The following is a 26507-nucleotide window of genomic DNA, read 5'->3' on the forward strand; positions in this document are numbered from 1 at the left end:
CGGAATCCTTGGAATTCCAAGTCCTGGAATCCTAGACTTCCAGGCTCCTGTATTCCAAGATGGCTTGCAATCCTGACCTTTTGAAACTCCCAAGATTGTAACCTCCAACATATTTCCCCTGAAATGAAAGAACAATGCCCAAGCAGGAAATGAAATGAGACTTGGATTCATTGGAAGAAGGCCCAAGCCTTGGCTCCACACAGCACTATCTTTCACCAGATTCCAACTTTCAGAAAGAAGTCAGCCAAAAAAAGGAGGTTGAAACAAGCATGAGGAGACCCAACCAAGAGAAAAGCCACGGCTAAGTAATGCCTCCTTGAAGGCCCCAGTTCTGATTCTACAAGTATAGCCAATCAAAGAGGCTGCTATTTAACAAGTGACCAGTTACAGGAAGTCTATGAATGTTCCAAAGTCTGTCTAAGGCACTTACATTGTATGTCGTCATGACTCTTCTGGAAAAAGGCTCCCTTGTCTCTGCTACCTGGGCAGTTGTATCAGTGGTACTCTACACATGCTTAGGACTGGGCTTATTGGACAGTTCTTTATTACACTAAAACAGGGCTTTCATGATATCATTTGATTGTTTAATGGCTTCCAATTTTCTTTTACATAATAAACTTCTGTTTAGTTCCTAAGAGTAAAGCATGGCTGACCCCATCTTCCAGTTGCATATCCAACTACTACCCCTCTAGTCTAAAATAGTTTGTCATTTCACTTTCCCAGATGTGGGGTTCAATCTTAGCTCTATGCCTCTGACCCTATCGTTACTCCTTCCTCTGTGCCTTTAAATCCTACCTTTGCTCTAAGGTCCACTTTGAGTTCCATCTCTTCCATAAAGCTTTCTGTTCTCTGACCCTCATTGATTCCTTTGCTTGTAATTTTTATAGCACTTCTACCCTGTACTACACAATTTCACACTTCATTTGGTACTTTCTCCTATTTTTACACCTAGATTGTAGGTTCTTTGAGGGAACAGACAACATTTTGTATTTTGTCTTCATCCTCCATAAAGTCTCATGCTGATTACATACTAGGAACAACAATAACAAAACACTTATTGGAGAATGTATAGAAATCTTCCGGGAATGGGAAAATCAGGATTTTTTTTTCTATTCATTTTCCTAATTTTATTTAGTTTTTATAAGACAACTAATTTTCACTATCTCAAATCTACTTCTTTCTGCCTTTCTTGAGGTTCTTCCTTTTTTTTTGTCCCTCTAAAAACTCCTTTGGATTGATAGCCTATAACTCCTCCAACTTCCTCAGGGTTCTGTTCTACTTCCTTTGGGCAGCGTCTTTCATAAGATTTTCACCACTTCCTTTGATCTTATTTGTTCATATTCTCCAGTTTTCTTTCTCCTCTACTGAAGTGAAGCAAAGCCAGTAACATCTATCTCAGCCTGCTTTTTGTTTTTGTTTTTTTTTGTGTGGAGGAAACTTTATTGCCAATGGGCAGCATTCCTCTAAACTTCTTTCTGCTTCCAGAGGGAAGGGAGCATCTGGTGATTTCAATACTGACTCTACTAAAGCCAAAGAAAATATTACAAAGTGCCATGGATAATGGTACAATGTTAGCAATGGTTCTGCAACTTTTGTAATAAGCAATCATTTACAGGAGAGAGATTTTCCAATCATGATCCATCAAATTAATTTTAATTTTCTTTTGCTTGTGGGAGCTCCTAACCATAACCAAAATAGAATTTGATGGACTCCAAGTGTTAGGAAATAGGGAGGAAGATGGCAAGTATAGAAATCAGAAAAAAAAGCATGAAAAATGAAGTGAGTGTTTTCTGACACAATTAGATAGCTGTCAGTTTGAGAGATGAAGCAACAAAAAATACATGGTGTAATTTACATTTCTGATGGCCTGTTTTTCAAGGTTCTCCATTTAGCAGCTGTTGATTCTTTGTTTGAAATATGAGTTCTATTTAAGTGAATAAAAATAAATAAGAAAACAAACTTTCCAGCCTGGTGACCCATTCAGAAATACTGATTGCTGATTTTGCTGTTCTCTATTCCTTCATTGGGACACCCAGATACTTAGGATCATAGATTTAATCCTCTGATCCTATGATCCTAGGATTAGGATCATAGATGCATCAGAGGCACTTAAATCCAACCTCTTCATTTTTTCTTGTTGCTAGTTATTTCAGATGTGTCTGACTCTTTGTGATCCCATTTGGGTTTTTTTGTTTTTTTTTTGGCAGAGATACAAGAATGGTTTGCCATTTCCTTCTCTAGCTCATTGTACATATGAAGAAATTGAGGTAAACAGGGTTAAGTGACTTGCCTAGGGTCACACAGCTAATAAGTGTCTGAGGCCAGATTTGGACTAGGAAGAGGAGTCTTCCTGACTCCAGGTCTGGCACTCCATCCATTGTACCACTTAGCTGCTCTTCATTTTACCAAGAAGGGAACTTAGGCCCAGAGAGGTTAAATGTTTTGGCCAATGTTATGGGAGCCACAGAAGTGTAAGTGGAGGTTCAGAGAATTACAGAATGTTAGAGAAAGGAGGGACCATAAGATAATCTAGCCCAGGGGTGGGGAACCTATGGCCTTGAGGCTACATGTGGTTCTCTAGGTCTTCAAGTGCGGTCGCCTGACTGAACAAATTTGTTCTGTGAAGTTTGGATTCAGTCAAAAGGCTGCACTTGAGGACTTAAGGCACCACATGTGGCCTTGCATAGGTTCCCCACCTGATTCTAGTCCGGTCTTTTTGTTCTGCAGATGAATAAACCGAGGCTCAGAGAGGAAAATGATGGATTCAAGGTTATACAGCTAGTTAGTAGCGAAGCCAGGACTAGAACCCAGAGCTCTTGACGTTGATCCTGGGCTTTTCCTAATACAATGTCCTGTCTTTCTGAGTATGCCAGGGGAATGCAGGAATGCTGATAGAAGAAAGTGGGGAGGCAGGGCCTTGTTCTGGAGGTGGTGCTCCTGCTGGCATGCAAAGTCAGTATGGGGTGGCAAAGGAGTACTCTGAAGGAGAGACGGAGGGAAGTAGAAATGGTGCTTCTGTGTAAATAGGCCAGGTCTGGCATCTAGTTCTAGAGTGTCAGAATCACACGCAGCCAAGGTACTTGCTCCAGGGGGACCCAGATGGCCTGACTTTAGCACTGTTTAAAATACTGTACTGCTTATGCAGACACGCTGTGTGTGTGTGTGTGTGTGTGTGTGTGTGTGTGTGTGTCTGGGAAATCAAAGTCAGGGAAAGCCAAAGAATGATTATTTCAAGCACAGACATGAAATAGAGTTAGAGTTAACAGGATTATGGTATCGTCAGGTGGCAAGGACCTGAGAGACCACATAATCTATGATAATAGCTGACCAGCAGAAGCTCCGTGAGGGCAGCGACTGTTTCATTTTGTTCTCAAATCCCCCAGTGGCCAGCACGTAAGAAGTGATGCAGAAATGTTTGGCACATATAGGCCCTCATCACTTCATGACTGGACCATTGCAATAGCCTGCTGGTTGGCCTCCCTGCCGCAAGTCTCTTTCCACTCCAGTTTATCCTCCATTTAGCTGCCAAAGTCATCTTACTGTGTAGGTCTGACCATGTCATCCTCCACCCTCAATAAACTACAGTACTTCCCTAGTCCCTCTAGGATCAAATATAAAATCCTATGGCATTCAAAGCCCTTCACAACCTGCAAACCACACTCTCCTTTCCAATCTTTTACACTTTATACCCTACCATGCACTCTATGATCCAGTGATGTTGGCCTTGCTGTTTCTCACATAAAGCGTTCCATCTTCCAACCCTGGGCATTTTCACTGACTGTCTCTCGTGCTTGGAATTCTCTCTCTCCTCATGAGAAAATCTCCTGGTTTCCTTCAAGTTCCCCTAAATCCCACCTTCTATAGGACATCTTTCTGACCTTCTTCCTTAATTCTAATGCTTTCATTCGGTTGATTATCTCCAATTTATCCTGAGTCTATCTTGTTTGTACAGTTGTTTGCATATTGTCTCTCCCATTAGACCACGAGCTTCTTGAAGGGAGGCACAGTCTCTTAGCATATTTCCTGGAAATATAGTAGGTGCTTATAAATACAGGCATACCTCAGAGATACTGTGGGTTTGGTTCTAGACCACCACAATAAAGTGAATATTGCAATAAAGTCACTGGAATTTTTTGGTTTCCTAGTGCATATAAAAGTTATGTTTACCTAGCCCTTAGTCACTGAATGGATGTTGCCTCAGACAAACTGAGACCTGAGAAAGGGCTTAATTTAGAAAGGCCAAGACTACCCACTGCATCCTGGGCCACTGCCAGTCTTCTTGACTTTTGTGTTGCCGCTGGTCTCCAATGACTCTGGAGGAGAGAGTAAGGCTGATAACTTTGCACAGTTCTGCTCACTTAAAACCAATTCATGTGCAAGTCAAGACGTTGCCCTCATGATGTCATTGGTCCTCTTCAAGAATGGAGGACAAACAACGACAACGCTATACTGTAGTATGTTAAACGTGCAATAGTATTACATCTAAAAAAACAATAGACACACCTTAATTAAAATACTTTATTATTGAAAAATGCTAACCATCATCTGAGCCTTTAGTGAGTAGTAATCTTTTTGCTGGAGGAAGATCTTGCCTCGATGTTGGCGGCTATTGACTGATGAGGGTGGTGGTTGCTGAAGGTTGTGGTGGTTATGGTAATTTTTAAAAATAAGACAACAATGAAGTTTGCCAGATTGATTCTTCCTTTCACTTGAACACTTAGAGGCCATTGTAGGGTATTAATTGGTCTAATTTCAATATTGTTTTTTTCTCAGGGAATAGGGAGGCCCAAGAAGAGGGCAAGAGACAGGGAATGGTGGGTGGGTGGAGCAGTCAGAACACATAAAACATTTCTTGATTAAGTTTGCTGTCTTACGTGGGTGCGGTTCATGGTGCTCCAAAACAATTACAATAGTAACATCAAAGATCATTGATCACAGATTACTATAACAGATACAATAATAATGAAAAAGTTTGAAATATTGTGAAAATTACCAAAACGTGACACAGAGACATGATGCAAGCACATGCTGTTGGAAAAATGGTGCTGATAGATTTGCTTGACACAAACCTTCAATTTGTGAAAAACACAGTATATGTGAAGCACAATGAAGCAAAGTACAATAAAACAGGGCATGCCTGTATTTATTGACTGTATTGAATTGTTATGTGGTTGTAAAGCACTGAATACTTTATCATACTTGATCTTTACAACAATCCTATGAGGTTAATTATTTTTCCTTATTTGTAGTATTATTTTTCCTTATTTCATAGATGAGAAAAACTGAAATTCCTAGAGGTTAATTGGCTAGTTAGTGGCAGCAGGGACTTAAACCCAGGTCTTTTGTCTCCAAAGCCAATACATTTTTAACTACACCATGCTGTTGTATCTAGCTGGTTTTCTTCATGTGCCTACATCAGTTATAGATGTTATTGTTTAGTCGTTTTTCAGTTGTGTCTGACTATAATCCCTTTTGGGATTTTCTTGGCAAAGAAACTGGAGTGGTTTGCCATTTCCTTCTTCAACTTATTTTACAGATGAGCAAACTGAGGGAAGCAGGGTTAAGTGACTTGCCCAGGGTCACATAGCTAGTAAGTGTCTGAGGCCAGATTTGAGCTGAGGAAGAGGAGTCTTTCTGACTCCAGGGCCTACATTCTATCCATTGTGACACCTAGCTGCCCCAGTTATGAATGTAGAGTTGGGCAATATGATGATAGCCAGAGAGCAAGTCCCGAATATGAGAGCATTCCTGCCCCAGACTCTGTTGGGGGTGGTGGTGGGAGAGTGCCTTACGTCTCCTTTTCCTTAAAATTTCCTGCATGGTTGCCACACACTCATATATCTGTTGACCTAAAAGCTAACTGTTGTTAATCCATTTTTTTCACTACTTTAAGCTGCTGACATTGCTCAGCTGATCAGGGCAGCAGGGTACCATGGCAGAAGTGGGTAGTGTAAGTGAGGGGAGATGTGTGTGTGTGTATGTGTGTGTGTGTGTGTGTGTGTGTGTGTATGTGTGTGTGAGGGCTTCATGAACAGGGTTATTGTACTACTCTGAAGCAGACCGTGTCCCTGTGAAGATACCCTGACCCATCTCTGGCACCTCAGCAAACTTAATGAATGTTACAGGATGATGGTACATCAACGTGCTCAGAGAATGCCACTGAATTGTGTAAGAAAAGAAATAAATGGCAAGCAGGGTTGTTACTTAGATCAAGATAATTCTTCCCTTTACTTCCCCCAACTCATTCTATGGTAGGAAAAAGAAAAATGGAACCACCCCATTCTTTGGGGAACTAACCCCATGTTACCTTTCCAGGAGTAAAATTCAACTATTTTCATTGCTAAGCCATTATATATACCACTCCCCTGCCTAGAAACCCCTCTCCTTGTCACAATCAAACTAAATTTCTTTTCATCTTTGAAACTCACTTCAAGATTCATCTCCAAGAAGCTACTCCGTGCTCACAGAATAATAAATCATATTTATATAGTGCTGTAAAGGTTACAAAGTACTTTCTTCATAATAGTTCTTGGCATAAGTACCATTTCTTCTTCTTTTTGTTCAGTCGTGTCTGACTCTTCATGACCCCATTTGGGGTTTTCTTGGCAAAGGTACTGGAGTGGTTTCCATTTCTGCCTACAGTTTATTTGACAGATGAGGAACTGAGGCAAATAGGGTTAAGTGACTTGCCCAAGGTCACACAGCTTATACATGTCTGAGACTGGATTTGAGCTCAGGACGAAGCATTTATTAAGCATCCACTTGGTCATATGCGCTGTGCTAGTACTTTAGGTGCCAGTTCCCTTCAACTTGAAAATTATTTTGTGTTTATCTGACGTATGATTTGAGTTTACTTGTCTGTGTTACCTTGTATGTATTTTTTAGTACTTATCTGTTTAAGTGCCTAGAATATAGGGTCTTTCTGTGTTCCTATGCCTAAAATACAGTGCCTGGAGTATAACAGGTGCTTAATAAATGTTTGTTGAATGAATGAATAAATGATGTTATTAGTGCATGTATTATTTTACTGATGAGACAACTGAAGCTCAAAGAAGTCAAATGACTTGCTTATGGTCACAAAATAAATAAATATTGACTCTAGAATTCAAACCCAGATCTCCTGATGCCAGGTTCACATCCACATCACCACTATAAAACTCTAATTATTTTTTAGCAGGTTTCGCTTTTCTTGATCCTTTTCTCAATGTTCCCCTTGTTCTGTTTGTACTTACTCAATTTTCACATCCTTATTTCCCATTGGGTGGTGAGCTCCTTGATCACAGGGGCTATGTCCTTTAATTTAGTTTTATTATTTTTCATGCCCACATAGCAACTAGTACAGTGTTCTGTATTGAATGGATGAATCATGGTTTCTCTCTCCATATGGTGCTTAATGTATGCTGAGTAAAAAGACTAGGGAGTGGTAATTCAGATTTAGTGGATAAGTAACTACCTCATCCTACTGAGCCAGACTGGATGAAAATGTCATTAACTTTGCCTAATACAGAGTGTTACAGAATTAAAGTATAATTCACTGCTGTATTTTAAGGGCCCCGTTTTTGCAAATGTGTAAGTAACGGTGACACTATAAAGCACAAAAGCCCTACCATCACCTCATTAATAAATATAGCATATACATAGCCATTTTGAAGAGAAGATGAAGGGAACCATGGCCTCCAAGCTGAATATCATACATGGGACAATCTCCTGGAATTCAATTAGGGACTGTAGCATTTTAAGTATTTCAACCACTTTAGTTTCATAACATTCAGTTGACTGCCACTGGCTTTAAAACTGCTTTTGTTGCTTCTGGAGAGAATAAACACCCATGGAAGCCCTGATAGGCCATGAATCCTGAAAAAGGATTGCAAAAAGTGTTTCAACTTACTTCTTTTACAAACCATTGACAAAAGGCAGGACCGATCCATTCTCTTGCATGAATACCACAGTCTATCCAGACAGCTCTTTTGTAAGCCCGGGATCTCCTGCCCAGCTGAAAACAGAGGTATTCATAACAACCATCTTAGGCTTTTTTGATTCAATGACCAACAGCAAGGTTTCAGAATCATTCTTCAGTATACCTTTATTTTGTTGAATAACCAACCAAAAAGGGAAATGAATTTGCTATCTGTCCAGGAAGTCTAGGCCTGCTTTATACAGAAGAGGAAAATCATAAGCTAGGTGATTTCCAATTCAATATCCAATATATAGCCCCTGACATGATATTCAGAGGTCTTAGCTATATCTAGCTTTTCAAAAGTTCATCTTAAACATTGAAGAAACATAATTTCCTAGACCATTAATTTTTCAAATGCATCAACTGAACAGGCTTTTCGAGAACTTTCAGTTGGGCAAAATAAGTTATAATTCAACAGCCTAATAGTAAAAATGTCCCCAGATTAGGAGTTGAGGTTGACTTTGAGAATATGTGAGAATTGTAGAGTCTTCCCCCCCCCCACCTCCAACCTCAATAAAAAGCCCTGTGACAAAGTGGAAAAATATGAATGTTTTGGTAAGTACTTCATCTGAAAAAAGTAGGCACAGTGCTTTCCATCGAACACAGAAATTTCTTATTTTTTTTTACCTTCAATATAAAAAGAGATCTTCCCTCATATGATTTTCCAATAGAAAACATGTGAACGAGGCCCGGGTGGGTTTTATTCAAATGATGCATCCAGTTTTGAATCTAAAATCACAAAAATAAAAAAAAATTGTCAGAATCAATTACAATTTTGGCAGAAAAGGAGAATGCCAGCAGGAACTATCACATGGAACATGACATACACAGAAAATCCCATTTTATGTACCCTGTACTTTAGGCAACCTATTTGATCCCATCTCTTTTTCTGCCTTTTTATTTTTAATAGTAGGATGCCTCTTTAGGTCTAGTTTTTAAAGCATTTATCCTGTCTGACATACTAATACTGTAGATCACTGATGTGTTAATGACAGTTTTGCTGTAGAGACAGCTATGCAGGAAAAATTAATCAAGCTGCACTGGATGTCTTTTGATGGGTAGAACTTTTTGATATATCTGCTCTCTTCAAAATGGGGAGGGGGTAAAAAGTAGAAATCAACTTTAGGAAAATGTGGATCCCAAAGATTTGAATATATTCATCTGTGTCATCATTTTTTCTTCAGAGGAAGGGTAGGTAGGATCTCATGGGACTAAAATTTCATAGGGAAGTCAGCCCTGGAGGGATAGGAATCTCTTACAAGTGAAATTCAGAAAACATGAAGAGATGAAATTCTGCTAAAGAGGGAAAACAGTAATTGACTTAAGAAACTAACATGAATACCTAAAGAACTAATCAACATAGATGTGTAGAACATGGAAGCAAGGGCAGGTAACGAAGATGAATAATTAATGAACAATGAATATCAGCATGGAATAGTCCTGTAAGAGAAATTTTAGAAGTGCTAAAGTTCAGAATATTGTAGAGCAGATTTTTGTTCAGGGGTTAATTGGACTAGGTGGACTTTGAGCTCCTTTCTGTGATTCTCATGTATTTAGGATTACTGCACCAAGCAGTCTTTTTTAAAATTTATTTTTAGTTTTCAACATTCACTTCCATAAGATTTTGAGTTTTAAAATTTTCTCTCCTTCCCTCCCCACCTCCTTCCCCAAGACCACGTGCAATCTGATATAGGCTCCACATATACATTCCTATTAAACATTTTCACATTAGTCATGTTGTAAGGAAGAATTAGAACCAATAGAAGGAACCACAAGAAAGATGAAATAAAACAAAACAAGGAAAAAAAAGAGCTAATAGTATGCTTTAATCTGCATCCAAACTCCATAGTTCTTTCTTTGGATGTGGATAGCATTTTCAATCATGAGACCTTTGGAGATGTCTTAGATCCTTGCATTGCTGAGAGGAGCTAAGTCTATCAAAGTTAGTCATCACACAATGTGACTGTTCCTGTGTGCAATGTTTTTCTGGTTCTGCTCACTTCACTCAGCATCAGTCCATACAAGTCTTTCCAGGTTTTTTTGAAGTCTGCCTGCTCATCATTTCTTATAGCACAATAGTATTCCATTACATTCATATACCACAACTTGCTCAGCCTTTCCCCAATTGATGGGCAGCCCCTCAATTTCCAATTCTTTGCCATCACAAAAAGAGCTGCTATAAATATTTTTGTACATGTGGGTCCTTTTCCCATTTGTATGATCTCTTTGGGATACAGCCCTAGAAATGCTATTGCTGGGTCAATGGGTATGCACAGTTTTATAGCCCTTTGGGCATAATTCCAAATTGCTCTCTAGAATGGTTGTATCATTTCACCACTCCACCAACAATGCATCAGTGTTCTAATTTCCCTACATCTTCTCCAACATTTATCATTTTCCTGTTTTGTCATGTTAGCCAATCTGATAGGTGTGATGTGGTATCTCAGAGTTGTTTTGATTAGCATTTCTCTAATCAATAGTGATTTAGAGCATTTTTCATATGACTATAGATAGCTTTAATTTCTTCATCTGAAAACTGCCTCTTCATACCCTTTGACCATTTATCAATTGAGGAATGGCTTGTATTCTTATAAATTTGACTTAGTTCTCTATGTATTTTAGAAATCAGGCCCTTATCAGAGACACTGGTTGTAAAAATTCTTTCCCAGTTTTCTGCTTCCCTCCTAATCTTGGGTGCATTGGCTTTGTTTGTGTAAAGACTTTTTTATTTAATATAATCAAAACTATTCATTTTGCATTTCATAATGTTCTCTATCTCTTGTTTGGTTATAAATTCTTCTGTTCTCCATAAATCTGATAGGTAAACTATTCTTTGCTCTCCCAGTTTGCTTATGGTATCAGCCTTTATATCCAAATCATGTACCTATTTTGCCTGTATTTTGGTATAGGTGCAACAAGCAGTCTTAAATAAAATTTATGGAACAAGAATTGCCTTACTCTAAACATATTTATCTATAAATTCAGTCATTTTTCAGTCATGTCCACCTCTTCATGACACCATTTGTAGTTTCCTTGACAATAATATTGGAGTAGTTTGCCATTTCCTTCTCCAGCTCATTTTATAGATGAGGAAACTGAGGCAAATGGGGCAAAGTGACTTGCCCAGGGTCACACAGCTAGTAAGTGTCTGAGATCAGATTGAACTAAGAAAGAGGAGTCTTCCTGATTCCTAGCCCAGTACTCTATCCACTGTGCCACCTAGCTGCCCCCATATTTATCTATGAATATCATAAACAAATTCCACGATATATGATTGCTGTCTTGGAGCTGAAGTTCAGTGAATATGTGTGTATATGTATATATATACATGTAATGATATTCAATGCACATATATGAAATAAAAACCCTCTTTTTGTTTACTTACTTCTTCTAAAGAGTGGTAAACTTCATAACTGTATCCTGGAAGGGATCTACGATTCCGCTGGGCCCTCAAGCTATTTCCTTTTTCCAATGTTTTTTGGAGATCTGCTATTAGGACCCTGGATTAGAAAAAAATAGTTGTTGATAAAGGATAAATTAAAATAAGGACAATTTCAACATGCAATAGACATTACAGATCTGCAGAGTGATGTAGAGCAGAGCCTGAATATGTATTTTTATTAAAGTATTTGAAATGATTTCCAGTTCAATGAAATGGAAACTGCCAAATAAATAGTGCAATTATTTTAAACACACACATATACATACCCCATTTTGTTTGCTCAGCACTTTAGGTGATCTATTTAATTCTATCTCATTCTCTGCCTTTTTTTTTTTTTTAAGCAGCACAACTCTTTAGGTTTAATCTCAGAGACTTTAAGACTCCAGGTAAGGATGGAATTTACTAGAAAGGGACAATTGCATTGATTGTTTTTGGGTTGCTGTGAATATTTTATGTTTCCTTTGCATTTTTCAAGGGGCGTTTTACAGACTATTTGGCACCTAATATATGTGTTGTTACCTTCAGTGATTGTGTGGGATTTAGGGATTCCTTTTCCTACGTCTGTGAAAACCTAAACACAAGCTACATTTCAGCTACATTCTGATATGTCCCAGAGCAACTCTGGGTAGGGGCAGAACAAGTCAAAGAGAGGAGTGATTTTGAAGGCAGCCTGAAAATTGAATCTTATTAATATAAATCCAGAGCTTGGGGTATTGGGGCATGTATTACATGAAATACGGTGATTTCTTTTTCTGTGAGTTAACGATCTTGTTAGTTCTAGAATGGGGCAAGTGAAGAAAGACTGCTTAAAAAAGGGGTTTTATTATTTATTTATTTATTCATTAATTCATTAAAAACAAATCTATTAAGTTCTTACTATGCACAAATTATGGTGCCAGGCAATGGGAGAGATACAAAGAAAACCAACACATGGTCCGTGAACTCCAGGAGTTTACATATCATAGGGTAGTTGAGCTATAGCTAGGATAGTTTAGATATAGAAAGATAATGTCACAGCGTAGTTGAGATATAGATAGAAAAAGAACTTTTTATGTAAATAACTAGTATACAAAATAGAATATGACAAGATTATATAGGTGACAGAGCTCTAGCCTTGACTTGAAATCAGGAAGCCGAGTTCTAATTCTTACAGAGACATTTACTAATTGTAACTCTGAGCATGTCACTGAACTTCTAGGAGCCTCAGTTTCATCATTTATAAAATAAGCATAATAATAACATCTACCTCACAAATATTATTGTGAGGATCAAATCAGATAGCATATGTAAAGCACTTTGAAAAATCTTAAAGAGCAATATAAATGCTAACTATTATAAGGATTAATTCTTAAATTATTTCTCCTTGATCTTTTTTAAAAAAAAGATCAGTTGTTTCTCTAATGAAATATTTCACTTTTTTTTTCTATTTTTTTCATTCTTTTGATTTTATTTTGTTATTTTGGTATCTCATGGTGTCATTAGCTTCCGCTTGCCCAATTTAAATTTTTAAGAAATTATTTTCTTCATTTGGCCAATTCTACTTTTTAAGGAGTTCTTCTGTTCAGTGAATTTTTATATATCTTTTTCCATGTGGCCAATTCTGCTTTTTAAGGAGTTCTTCTCTTTAGTGGATTTTTGTGCCTCTTTTACCATTTGGCCTATTCTGTTTTTTAAGGTGTTATTTTCTTTAGTATTTTTTTTTTTTGTGCCTCCTTTACCAAGCTGTTAACTTTTTTTCATTATTTTCTTCCCTCACTGTCATTTCTTTACCCAATCTTTCCTTTATCTCTCTTACTTGATTTTTAAAGTTCTTTTTGAACTCTTCCAGAACTCCCAAAAATATTATAGCCAAATTTCAGAGCTCCCAAGTAAAAGAGAAAATATTGCAAGCAGTCAGAAAGAAACCATTCAAATACTGTGGTGCCACAGTCAGGACCATATAAGATTTAGCAGCTAAAGAAGCAGAGGGGTTGGAATATGATATTCTGGAAGGTAAAAGAGTTAGGATTACAACCAAGTATAACCTATTCAGCAAAATGGAGCATAATCTTTCAGGGGTGGGGAGAAATGGATATTTAATGAAATAGAGGACTTTCAAGTTTTCCTGATTAAACTAGAGGTGTATAGAAAATACAAAATTGAAGAGAAATGTAAAAAGGTAAACAAGAGAAATCATAAGGGATTGAATCCATTTATATTCCCATATGTGAAGATGATATATGTAATTCCCAAGAACTTTATCATTATTAGAGCCATTAGAAGGATTCTACGTAGACAGAGTGAGTAAGTTATGTTGGGATGATCTAAAAAAATGGATGAGCAAGAAAGAGGGATGTATTTGGAGGAGTAAGGGAAAGGAGGAATGGGGAAAATAATCTCACATAAAAGAGGTGCACAAGGAAGAGCTTTTGCAGTAGAGGGGAAAATGGAAGAGACACACAATACTTGAACCTTATTCTCATCTGAATTGCTTCAAAGAGGGAAGAATGTATGTGTACTTACTCAATCTTATCTAACAAGGAAATAAGAAGGAAAGGGGATAAGAGATAGAGGAGAGTGATAAAAGGGAGAGTAGATTAAGAAAGGCAGTGGTCTGCTGAGTGAAGTGAGCAGAACCAAGAGAATGTTGTACACAATAACAGCCATGTTGTGTGATGACTAATATTGATAAACTTAACCCTTCTTGGCAATACAAGGATCTAAGACATCTCCAGAGGCCTTGTGATGGAAAATGCTATCCACACCCAAAGAAAGAACTACGGAAGCCGAATTGCTAATTTTTTCTCTTCTGTTGAGTTTTGTTTCCTCTTTCTGTTGGTTCATCCTATTGGTTTTAATTTCTACTTACAACATCATTATGTGAAAATATGTTTAATATGAATGTAAATGTATAGCTTATATCAGATTGTGTGCCGTCTTGGGGAGGGTGGTGGGGAGGAAGGGGGAGAAAAATTTTAAACTCAAAAGCATATGGAAGTGATTATTGATAAATCAAAATAAATTAATAAAAAAAGTTAAAAAAAAGAGAGGCAGTGGTCAGAAGTAAAACAGACTTTTGAGGAGGGACAGGGGAAAGAAAGAGAGAGAGAGAGAGAGAGAGAGAGGGAGAGAGAGAGAGAGAGAGACAGAGAGACAGAGAGAAGGAAGAAGAAGAAGAGGAAGAAGAAGGAGGAGGAGGAGGAGGAGAAGAAATAGAAGAAAATAGGATGGAAGGAAACACACAGTAATCATAACTGTGAATGTGAATGTGATGAACTCATTCATAAATGGAACTCACAGCAGATGGATTAGAAACTAGAATCCAACAATATGTTGTTTACAAGAAACACACTTGAAAAACAGATTTAAAATTGGGGTCTGGATTCTTCAACTGAGGTAAAAAAAGGCAGAGGTATCAATCATGAACTTGGACAAAGCAAAAGCAAAAATAGACCTAATTAAAAGATGTAACCAGGGAAACTATATCTTGTTAAAAGGTACCACAACAATGAAATAACATAAAATCTTTTTACAGCAAGTTTCTCTGATAAAGACCTCATTTTTCAGACATGTATGGAACTTATTCAAGTGTATAAAACTGAAAGCCATTCCCCATGTGATAAATGGTCAAAGGATATGAACACATAGCTTTCAGGAGAAGAATTCAAAACTATCTATATTCATATGAAAAAGTGCTCTAAATCACTACTGATTAAAGAAACAACTTTGAGGTATCACCTCATACCTATCAGATTGGCTAACATGACAGAAAAGGAAAATGACAATTGCCAGAGGGATGTGGAAAAATAGGGACACTAATGCACTGTTGGTGAATTGTGGATTTGTTGGAATTGTGAATTGGTCCAATCATTCTGGAGAACCATTTGGAGCTATGCTTAAAGGACTATAAAGCTGAAAGCCCTTTGACTCAGCAATATCACAACTAGGTCTGTATTCCAAATAGATCAAAGAAAAGGGAAAAGGAAAATATTTATAGAAGCTCTTTTGTGATATCAAAGAAGTAGAAATTGAGTTTTTCTGAAATCCAGGTTCTCTGAAAAGATTTACATGAATGGATACAAAGTGAAGTGAACCAAACCAGGCAATCATTGTACATAGTAATATTGTGATGATGATCAATTGTGAAAGACTTAGCTACTCTGATCAATACAATGATCCAAGACAATTCTGAAGGAGTTATGATGAAAAACTCTACCCGCTGCTAGACACACACCTACACACACACACACACACACACACACACACACACACACACACACACACACAGAACCGATGAACTCAGAGTGCAAATTGAATGATAATTTTTTCACTTTATTTTTCTTGCCTTTTCATTACATGGTTAATACTGAATTTTTTTTCACAATTTTTGCATGTGTAATTTACACATAATTTTACATGTGTAATTTATTCTATGTTGTTTGCCTTCTCAATAGGTGGGGAAGAGGTTAGAGTAAGGGAAAAATTTGGAATTTAAAATATTAAAAATGATAAAAATAAAGATAAATTTTTAAAAATTTTGAGAAGGGATCCATAAATCTTCCCAGACCACAAAGGGGTCCATGACAAAAAATGTTAAGAATATATTCTCTCTCTCTCTCTCTCTCTCTCTCTCTCTGTCTCCCTCCCTCCCTCCATAAATTCATAGGCTCCCATGGGTTTAACTATCATCTCCATGCAGATTATTGTCAGATCTACATATGAATCCCAGTCTATCTCTTAAACTTTAGTTCCTGTTCACCAATTACCAATTGAACATTTCAAACTGGATGTCCCAGAAACATCTTAAACTCAACACATCTAAACGTGAACTCATAATCTTTCACCCTAAATCCTCTCCTCTTCTAAACTTCTGTATTACGCTCTAACCCATAACAATTATTTCTGTGTTCCAAGTTCATAATTGTGGCATTACCTGGGCTCCTTACTCTCCCTCACCCCACATATCCCATCAATTTCCCCTTCTCTCCAGTCACACAGCTACCACTTTAATTCAGGTTCTCATGACCTTTCATCTATATTACTGCAATAGCCTCTTTAATTTTCCCCGTCTTAAGTCTCACCATTCCACTCCATCTGACAAATTTCTGCCAAAGTAATTTTCCTTAACTGCAGATCTGATCACATGTCTTTTCATTCAGTTAAATCCACCAGCTTCTTATTGATTCTAGGAAAAAATATGAACTCATTTCTTTATCTTTTAAATCCCTAAACAGCATGGTCCCAAACTACCTTTCTAGCCTCATTGGACATTATCCTCTTTATTGAAATTTGCCTTTCCTCTTTTTTTTTTCACTCATGACACCCTGTTTTCCATCTCTGTGCCTTAGAATTGGCTGTCCTACACTCCTGGTAATGTACTCCCTCCTTACATTTGCCTCATAGAGTTTCATTCTTCCTTTATGAGTCAGCTCTGATATCATCTTATACGTGATCCTTTCCTTACCCTCCCCCAAAAGTTCTATTTATCTACTTCCCTAACTATCTTGTCTTTGACTGCTTTGTGGGTATATGTGTGTACATTTATACACACATACACACACACCCTTACATGCATAAATTTTATATTTATGTTTAGGACATTTAAAAATTATTTGTGTCTGTATCTCCAGTGTCTAGCAGTGTCTGGCGTATAGTAGGAACTCAATAAATACTTATGGATTAATCAATCAAAAGATAGGAAGATCTGGATAGAGAGAAGGTAGAGAATAAGAAAATATGACTAACTAAGCAAATAGTGGAGAGAGATTCATTCTTAGTTATGTATCCTTATTTTTCTTTTCAGCAAGTCTTTTAAAAATCATTTTTTAATGAATTCTCTACATATTCATCTTTTTAGGTAGTTCTTCTCTTTCTTCTTTAGTGGAATTATTTCCACTTGTCACTTCAGAATTTTATTCTTGGGAGCTTCTGAAATTTCCTGGGTTAGCTCTCTTTGTAGAAATTTAAGCCACAGAATCCTATATATCAGAGCTCTGTGCTGCTTTCTCTGAGTATAGGGTACACATCAGGCTGTATCTGCTTTCCTCTTTGTCTATTACAAATTACAAGAAGGAACAGTTACCTCTCCCAAGGTTGCCATAATTTTACTGAAACCACTAGCTCCTCCCTGTTGGTAAGAATATTCATTTTCCTTGACATTTTTTCCAGCTTTTGAATAATGAAATTAAATTTTTGACAATGATGTTAGCTGCTCTGCTTTTGATGTGAGAACTACGGAGGATATCTAGATCACTAGATCACCCAACTATCATATCTCTGCACCAGGATTATGATATTTTTCTTCTGTCCAAGTAGTATGACATATATTTTTATGACGCTATCACTCCATTTATCCCTTTACTGCCATACATCCAAATGTTCCACCATGTTTTTGCATTATTTCCAGATTTTCTCATTTGAACTTATCTTTATAACAAGATATCTTTTTGTCTTTATCTATATGGTTTCTCCTTTTGCAGTAACAGTTAGTTCTTCAACCATTTTCCATTGATTGATACATGCCCAATTCCCCTTTCTTACATTATGATAGAATTGTAGAATATTAGAACTAAAAAGGATATAAAAATCACTTAGTACACTCCCTTCATTTTAATGGTGGAAATGCTGAAACCATTCAGTTTTTATTCAGTGTAGCTTCTTCTTCTTTTTTTAATACCTATGCTTTCAATTTTTTAGGTTATACATGTTCAATCATGCAAAACATATTACCATATTAGTCATGCTGTAAAAGAAGACACAGAATCAGAAGAAAAAACAAGAACAAAATGCAGAAATGAAAAATAGTATGCTTTGATCTGCATTCAGACTGTATCAGTTCTTTCTCTGGAGTTAGACAGCATTTTTCATCATTAGTTCTTTGGAATTGTCTTGGATCATTGTATTGTTGAGAACAGTTAAGTCTTGGTTTCTTTTAAATGAGCCATACCCTTCCTGATCAGTATTCAAACCGGAGCTCCCATCCCATATGTCAATGATACCAGTGGTTATCATCTGCTTCTTTGTGATAGGATCTCAAGTTTACTTTACTCGTTAACCATATTTCATACATTTGAACATAGACATCTGAAGCAATGTGTTTTATTGCTGGTCCCCATCTTGGATTTGTTTTCTGTGAATTACTGGGCTCCTCTATGTTATTCTTATTCCTACAGTATAGCTACTCTCCATGGTATGGTCTGTGTAGGTAGTTTACCTCTCTGCTGCCATTCTCTCACTTTTGATTAGCTTTGCTAGATTCTAGTCAAATACATTTTAACATCTTTTTAGCTAATGTTGCATCATCTGTATGACACAATCACTGTAGTTAGGCATAATAGATTATGAAACGCTTTTGGTTCTGAATCCATGTAGTCACAATTTCTGGTACATAGTAGGTTGCTTAATAAATTCTTGCTGATTTGACTTATTGACTTGGTCCATGGTTTTTCACTCTATCCATGGAAAGAGTAAAATTTTAAATTATCATTCAGAAACTCAAAAGGTGTCTTTTTTTTTGTTTTTACCAGCTATTTATTTCACAGATCTTTCTCACTCTTCTGAATTAAACCTTTGCCTTTAATTGGTAGTCATGATGAAAATATCATGTATGCTCATAGGATCTTCAATTTCTTGCTCAGAACTTTATAATCATTAGGAATATATTTTATGTTCATTTTGGTAGTTTAATTCACCCCCACATGGATCACTAGATAAGTGCAGGAGTAAACAGGTTTGACAAATATTTGGAGGAATTCTATCACATCCTGAATATATGATTAAAGGAGATAGCTAAGGGCTGAGGAGAGTGTAGTCATGCATACAAATAAGTATAATGGCAAGTAGGTTGTGACATGGGCAAAAGAAAAAGCCAGACAAAGTGCTAACTTTAAAAATGTTGTTTAATTAATTAATTGTTATTATTTTTAACAAACTCCCCATGAGGGAAGGTTGCCAGATCTCAAGGAACACACCATGTCCATCTGAACATCTATACTTGCAGTTGGAAGCTATCTTTCTTTCTTCTGTGATATTCTTTAGTGTTGGGAGATGGCTCAGGAACCTTTTAGAAGACTGAATACTTGCTCAGGTTCCTTATTTTGAACTCTCCTTATCTCACTCTTTTTCTCTTCTTTTCTTCTCCAAAAATCCCACTGATCACTTTTGTGTTTTGGGATTAGTAACAGATCCCCCAGTGCTGTTTCAGGTTTGCAGGTTGAGGCTAAGGGTACTTCTCTGGTCCATAGTTCTTCTAGTGCATAGAACAGGCTTGGGGGTTTCCCTCATAGGCATTTTATTTCTCTGGTAACAAATTCTTTCAGGAGTTATACTCTGGTTCCTAGTTCACTTTAGGTCTCCTGAAACTACCTGAAATGTCAAGAGGGCTATAGAACAGATAACACAATTCTAGTGTGACCTTGTTATTCTAGAGGCTCTAGAATCAACCTGTCCCTACAGGATTCAGCACCTGAGACAGCTCATAGCTGATTGCTCCTAACTAAAGGAAGTGCATTATATAAGACTGTGCAGCACTGCCTTCTGTATACATGCATTTGGCAGTTTATTAAATATACAATTGCTCCTTGGGGAGAGGGAGAGAGGAAAAGGCTGAGTTAATTCACTCAGTGCTAAGATATTTCAGGGACCTGGGTCATTGGAGGAAGACAGCCACAGATCCTTACAATATTTTAAACTAAAAGCAAAAAGAAAATCTCATTTCTAGTTGCTCCTATCCACCATTCACTCAGCTGTCAAATTGTATGCCTAAAGCATATGTCTTACCATGTCACTATTCTGCTTAAAATGCTTTGGTGGCTCCCTATTGCCTCAGCTGTTAGAGCTTTCTCCACCTCCATCAAGAATACTGACTTACATTTATATAATACTTTAGGTTACTAGGCATATATTTTGTATTTACTTATCTGGTACATATTGATTCTCTTTAGTAGAATATATGTTTCTGGAAGGCAAGGGTTATTTTCATTTTTGTCTTTGGATCCCCAGCACCTAACCTAGTGCTTGGCATATAATAAGTGGTTAATAAATACTTGTTGAACTGAAATTGAAAAACAACACAAAAAGGAAATTGTACTAGATCTGTAAAATATATGCTCCTGCTTTTATCCTGTGAGGATATAGGATAGTATGAGTCAAGGGGTGTCATTATCATGCTTTAGCATCAGAAGGAAAGAAAGAACTTTCTGAACATCCAAAACAAGCAGTTCTTGCTTCTTTTTGGTTTGTATTTAGAACTTACTTTATATTTTCCCAGTAAAAGTTTGTTTACCATCCCACTACCAAGCAGCAAGATAGAGCAATGGATAGAATGCTGGACTCGGTCAAAAAGTCCTGAGTTTGAATTCAGCCTTGGACACTTACTAGCTGTGTGATTCTAGACAAGTCAGTTTACTTTTCTATGCCTCAGTTTCCTCATCTGAAAAATGAGGGTATTGTACTTGATAGCTTCCAAGGTCTCTTCCAACTCAAAATCTATGTTCTTACGTACTACTAAGACTCTAGGTATGCTTCCTTCAGAAATCTGAGATTCAAGGTTTATTTATAAACAGATATGCCTTAAGGATATTTTGTTCATAAGTAAACTAATAAAGGATTCTCAGAGAAGAGAAAAACAGGGAGGTAAGAAGGGAGAGTTCATAATAAGAAACCTGAGCAGGTACTCAGTCTTTTGAAGGGCTACTGAGCTGTCTGTCAACACCAAAGAATGTTATAGAAGAAAGAAAGCTGACTTCCAACTTTAGGTATAGATGTTTTCCTTGTCAATTACAGAAATACACATTTTAATTTTAAGGCACATTTAATGCATCAATTCAACTAGGAAAAATACGTAAAAGTAATACAATGAAATGTTGGTGGGTTTATGAAGAAACAAAGCTATGCTCTTCAGTTGGGCACTATACGTTGATTCAGTCTTTTAGAGAAGAGAATCATAAGATTCTAATACAAATAATAGTACACACCTGGCGGCATAGCATAGTGGCTTAAAGGGACCTGGCCCCAGATTCAGAGTAGCCTGGGTCCAAGTTTTGGCTCTGACACATATTAGCTGTTTCGATGCTGGGCAAGTCACTTAACTGCTCATTGCCTCAGGCAACTCTCTGAGACTATTAGTTGCAGAATTATTGCCTATGTGCAATAGTGGAGGAGGTTTCCTCAGCAAGGATCTCCCTACCCTCAGGAAATCACAGGTCAGTACCCTAAACCACGAAGCACATATTTACAAAATGTTTTCTAATTTAAAGTATTTTTCTCACAGCCACTTCACAAGGGAAGGAATTGCTTTATTATTGTTCTTGATTTACAGATGAGCAAACCAATGCTTAGGAAGGTTGAAAGTCTTGTCCAGGTCACACAGCCCTGAACACAGGTTTTACAACCATAAATCTGGTGTTCTTTCAATGACAATATACCTTCTCACAGAATATTTGAATATTAAAGCTGAAAGGTACTCTAGAGGTTATATAGTTGAAACTTCTTATTTTATAAGATGAAGAAACTGAGGCTTGTCCTCCTTCCCCATCAAGATTGTGTCCCATCTAAGTCAGCAATATGTCAAAAGAATTACAAGACAAACCCTAATCCTTTGACCTGGTAAATCAGCTTTGAAAAAATTCCCTAAAAAACCCCCAAAAGAAAAAAATGTAAAATACTCAAAAAAGATGTTCATAGTAGCATCAATTATCATGGAAAAAATTGGAAAAAATCCAAATGTCCCTGTGCCCAACAGAGGAATGGTTAAGAAAACCTTGGTATATGAATGCAAAGGAGTAATATATAGTTATTAGAAATTTTAAATGTGTGGACGGTGTCAATACTTGACAAGGTATGATAAAATGTTTAAAAAGGAGAACACAAAAATATATAACCACTAATCATTACTAAATAAAAATTTATTTTGTACATTGAATTAGGAAGACCTTCAAGTGGTATAGTGTCCAGTATACATAGTTTTCTTTTGTACATGTTGTTTGTTTACAAGAAAAGAAGTTATATATTAAAAAAGCTCAAATCTTGATATTTTGAAAAGTGCTAATATTAGTTTATCGTACAATGACATTGATCTGACCTTAAAACTGAGCAATAAAAATCCTAATGTTACATTGGAAGCCACTTGGCAGTATGTAGCTGTTATACTCCTCTCACCTTCTCCCTTAATCAAGGTATCCATGAAATAATGGGGCAACTCAATCATTTGAAATATTTAAAGATGCTAAGAGGTCCCTCAGTGATATTCTCTGGGTTTGGCAGGTGGCTAAAAAGCTTTGCTTTTGTAAGTCATTTTCAAGAAACAACTGTCATGTTAGTAGGTTTTGTGCCGTAAAATAACACTTAACAGCACCCATAAGTTACTTTCAAATGACTGTAATTGCTTAGCGTAATAAACATAGTTAGTGTGATACAGGCAACTCAATCATTCATGCAATGGGGATTGGGATGTGCCAAGAGTACACAATCCAAAAATCTTTTATGCTATATTTGCCTTTGCAATGCATTGTGGCTTTTAAAAAATATTTATATCCCTCATTATGTTTCTCCTAGTCTAACATTAAAAAGAAATGTATGGAAGACAAAATAAGGGAAGCTAATGGAAGAAGAACACAAAAGACTGGCTTGGTTCAATCAGTCAATCAATCAATAAGCATTCATGATGTGTCTCCTATATATGTGCCCTGAAGATACAAAGGTAAAAAGAAAACTCTCTCTGCCCTTGAGGAGCTTCCATTCTACTGAAGGAAACAACATATAAGTCAACATAAAAATATATAAGCTATTATTTAAATGGGAGGAGAGAATTACTGGTAATAAGAGTCAGGAAAGGCTTCATATAGAAGGTAGCACTTGAAATGATTTCTGTTGGAAGATAGGGATTTTAAGAGGTAGAGATGAGGAGGGAAAGTTTTCTAGGTAGAAGGAATAGTGAAGACAGTTTTATAAGAATAGTGGTCAAGAGTACTAAAGTCCAAAATGATCTGAGGCTGGTGACAAATGCTGAGGTCAATTAAAAATATTTTTTGAGATCTTATCTCAAGGTAGAAGGGAACGCATTCTAGGAATATATGGGCAGTGTGTTTGAAGGTAGAGAGTTGGGCAATGGAATGTAGGTTAATTTGACTGGAATAGCAAATGTGTAAAGGAGAGTAATGTGAAAAATACTGGGAATATTGGAAATTCCAAAATTTGGGAGTACTCAGTATGAGTCATATAGTGGAAGGTTTTAAATGCCAGGTTGAAGATTTTAAAATTTTATCTTAGAGACAATCATGAACCACTGAAGATTTCTAAGTAGCAGGGAAAAATGGACAGGTCCATACTTTAAAAATATCTATCTGGCAGCTATATGGAAGCTGGATTAATATAGAGAGCTAATTCAATCAAGGAGACTAATAAGAAGAATTGCCTAGGGTCACAAAGCTACTAAATGGTGAAGCTGTGATTTAAATTCATGTCTCCTATCTCCAATTCCTTAATTCTTTCCACTACAACATGCTGTCTCTACGGTCAAAGAAGTGAACTCTCTGATTTTGGCTTAAAGAGTTTTCTCTTAAAGACTCTTAAACAGTCATTCTGAATCTAGTCAAATTTGGCTAAATTCTCACCTTAACATGTGAGAATTTTAATTCTTTGCTTCCCAATCTGTAAGTTTTTGCAAATAAAGAAAAGTTAGGGTAGTAAAATGTAAGGACGCAGATTCTGTAGGTGCCTGGTTCAAAGCGCAGGTAGTAAATTGTGAATGTGACATCTAAGGCTGGTAGTTTCAATCTAGTTTGGGAAAATGGTTTTTTTAAACCCTCAGAGAATTTACTGAAGTTTTGATAATATCGGTATCATATTCAAGGATAATTAACTTGTTCCTGTATCAGCTTATTTTGGGAGAATGTGAGCCAATTGGTTGATGTTTCTGGTGCAATGCAGCAGGTTAGGAAAAATATAGACTTCCTAGCCCACGGCTGTTTGTAAATGGGTCATATGCTTATAAACAGTTCCAATGGAATTCCTGAAGCCACAGTCAGAGAAGCTTCCCCAACTTACCATATTTCCTCCCCCTCTTTCATTCTTCTAAACACTTAACTAAAAATTCCCATCAGTTTATCAGAGTGTAAACTGCCCCAGAGTGTCCCATTAGTCTCCCCAAAGAAAAGTCGAAATGCCTAGGCTCTCAAGTATCCAGCTTTCAAAAGTTTGAAATTTTTTTCTCTTTTAAAAAATTGAGCTATGACTTAATATTACCATTATCTGCTGGGTATCATAGCCACAGGACTGAACTCAAATGGACCAGCTGCTCTGTTCTAAAATGTTTGTGCTTCAGGCCCTTGTTTGGTTTTCAGCTCTCAGTATGAGGGTTGCCTCTTTGATTTGCCAGTGCTTGGCCCTGGTGCAGTTTGTCTGCCTTCATGTAATGTTAGCCAAACAAATCTTTTACTCTTCAGAAGCAGGCCTTTGTACCAAAAATCACATGAAGCAAGCAATGTTTTGTCATTAACTATTTTTTTTTTACAATTAACTGATAATTTTGCATCTAATACAACAGTATCACAGATTCATAGAATTATTATAGATGGAATGGCCATCTGATTCAATCCATATCTGTAACATATAGTTAAGTTAGTATCTTGCTTCAATATCTTCAATATCTGACTCTACTTGAAGTAGTTATCTATCTCTACTTAAAGACTTCCAAAGAGGAAGAACCTACTTCTTGCGGCAGTACATGCCACTTTTGGACAGCTCTAATTATTAGGGGCAGCTATGTGGTGCAGTGGATAGAGCACCATGCTCAAAATTGGGAAGACTCCTCTTCCTGAGTTCAAATCTGGCCTCAGACACTTATTAGCTGTGCGATCCTGGACAAGTTGCTTAACCCTCAGAAGGCAATGACAAATCACTCCAGTATCTTTGTCAAGAAAATCCCAAATTGGGTCACAAAGAGTCAGACACAACTGAAAAACAACTGAACAAAACCAGAAAAAGTAATTAGGAAATTCTTCCTGATCTCAAGCCTAAAGCTACCTCTTTACCACTCCTAATCATTGCTGCTATTGTGACCTCCTGAGGCCAAACCAGTCTACTTCCTCTTCCATGGAAGTATTTGAGGACATTTATCATGACATCTCCCAGCCTTGTCACCAAGTCTTTTCTTTTCTAGGCCTAACATCCCCAGTGCCTTCATTTGAACTAATATGGTATAGACTCAAGGCGCTTCATCATCTTGGTTGAACTCTTTTGGGATCTCCCCACTTACAAATATGTTTTAAATTGAGATGCCCAGAACTTTATATCTGGTCTGACTAAACTAGGAATGGATAAATTAACATTATCTATGTTGTATTAGGTAAGATAAAGAAAGGGTAGAGTGTAGTCAGAGAGGAAGTAATAGATTGTGAAAGAATTGAGGGTGGAGAAAATGGAAATCACAATGAGGACAAGGAGCAAGGTAAGGGATTAGAAGACATAGGGTAAAATAAAGGAATTTCAGAACTTGTGAATATAAAAGTGGATCACTTGTGGGTGATGGCAAGATGAAGGGTATGATTATCTATGTGTATCTGAGGTATGGTGAAGGAGCAGGTCATGAGAGTTGAGTGGATTGAGGAACTAGGAAGTTAAGGTATTAGAGGAGCATCAGTATTTATGTTCAAGCCACTTAATATTAGGGGAGAAGTTGGGGTAGACAGACTATGAGCCAGGGACTGAACTAATCCAGCAAGGAGGGAGAATGTCCTGGGAGTTTGAAAGATAATGGTCTCATTGTATACAGTACAGCAATATTGTCAAGATAATCAACTGTGAAAGACTTAGCTACTCTGATCAATGATCCAAGATAATTCCAAAGGATTCATGGTGAAAAAAATGCTATCCACCTCCAGAGGCAACTGATGAACTCTGAGTGCAAATTGAAATATAATTTTATCACTTTATTTTCTTTCTTTTTTGTGACATGGCTGATATGGAAATGTTTTGCATGATTTCACATGTATAATTGATATATTACTTTCCTTCTGAAAAGGTTGGTAGGAAGGAGATAATTTGGAACTCAAAATTTAAAAAAAGAAGGTCCAAAATAAATTAATAATAAATATAAAAAAAAACAGAAAAAGGCAAATGTTTCTCCAAATT

General features: G+C 36.9%; 1 protein-coding gene across 1 annotated transcript in view; it reads right to left on the reverse strand.

Annotated features, from left to right (window-relative positions):
- LOC114054294 (carboxypeptidase A6-like) overlaps positions 1–26507 on the reverse strand; it is a 328051-nt gene that overhangs the window by 69691 nt on the left and 231853 nt on the right. The window contains exons 4-6 of the mRNA XM_027877497.1: positions 11343–11457; positions 8585–8686; positions 7889–7993 (exon numbers count right to left, since the gene is read on the reverse strand). Coding sequence (XP_027733298.1) covers positions 7889–7993; positions 8585–8686; positions 11343–11457 — 322 coding nt within the window. The remainder of the gene's footprint in view (positions 1–7888; positions 7994–8584; positions 8687–11342; positions 11458–26507) is intronic.

This window comes from Vombatus ursinus, unplaced genomic scaffold (genome assembly GCF_900497805.2).
Source record: "Vombatus ursinus unplaced genomic scaffold, bare-nosed wombat genome assembly UNPS02014812.1, whole genome shotgun sequence".
NCBI lineage: Eukaryota > Metazoa > Chordata > Mammalia > Diprotodontia > Vombatidae > Vombatus > Vombatus ursinus.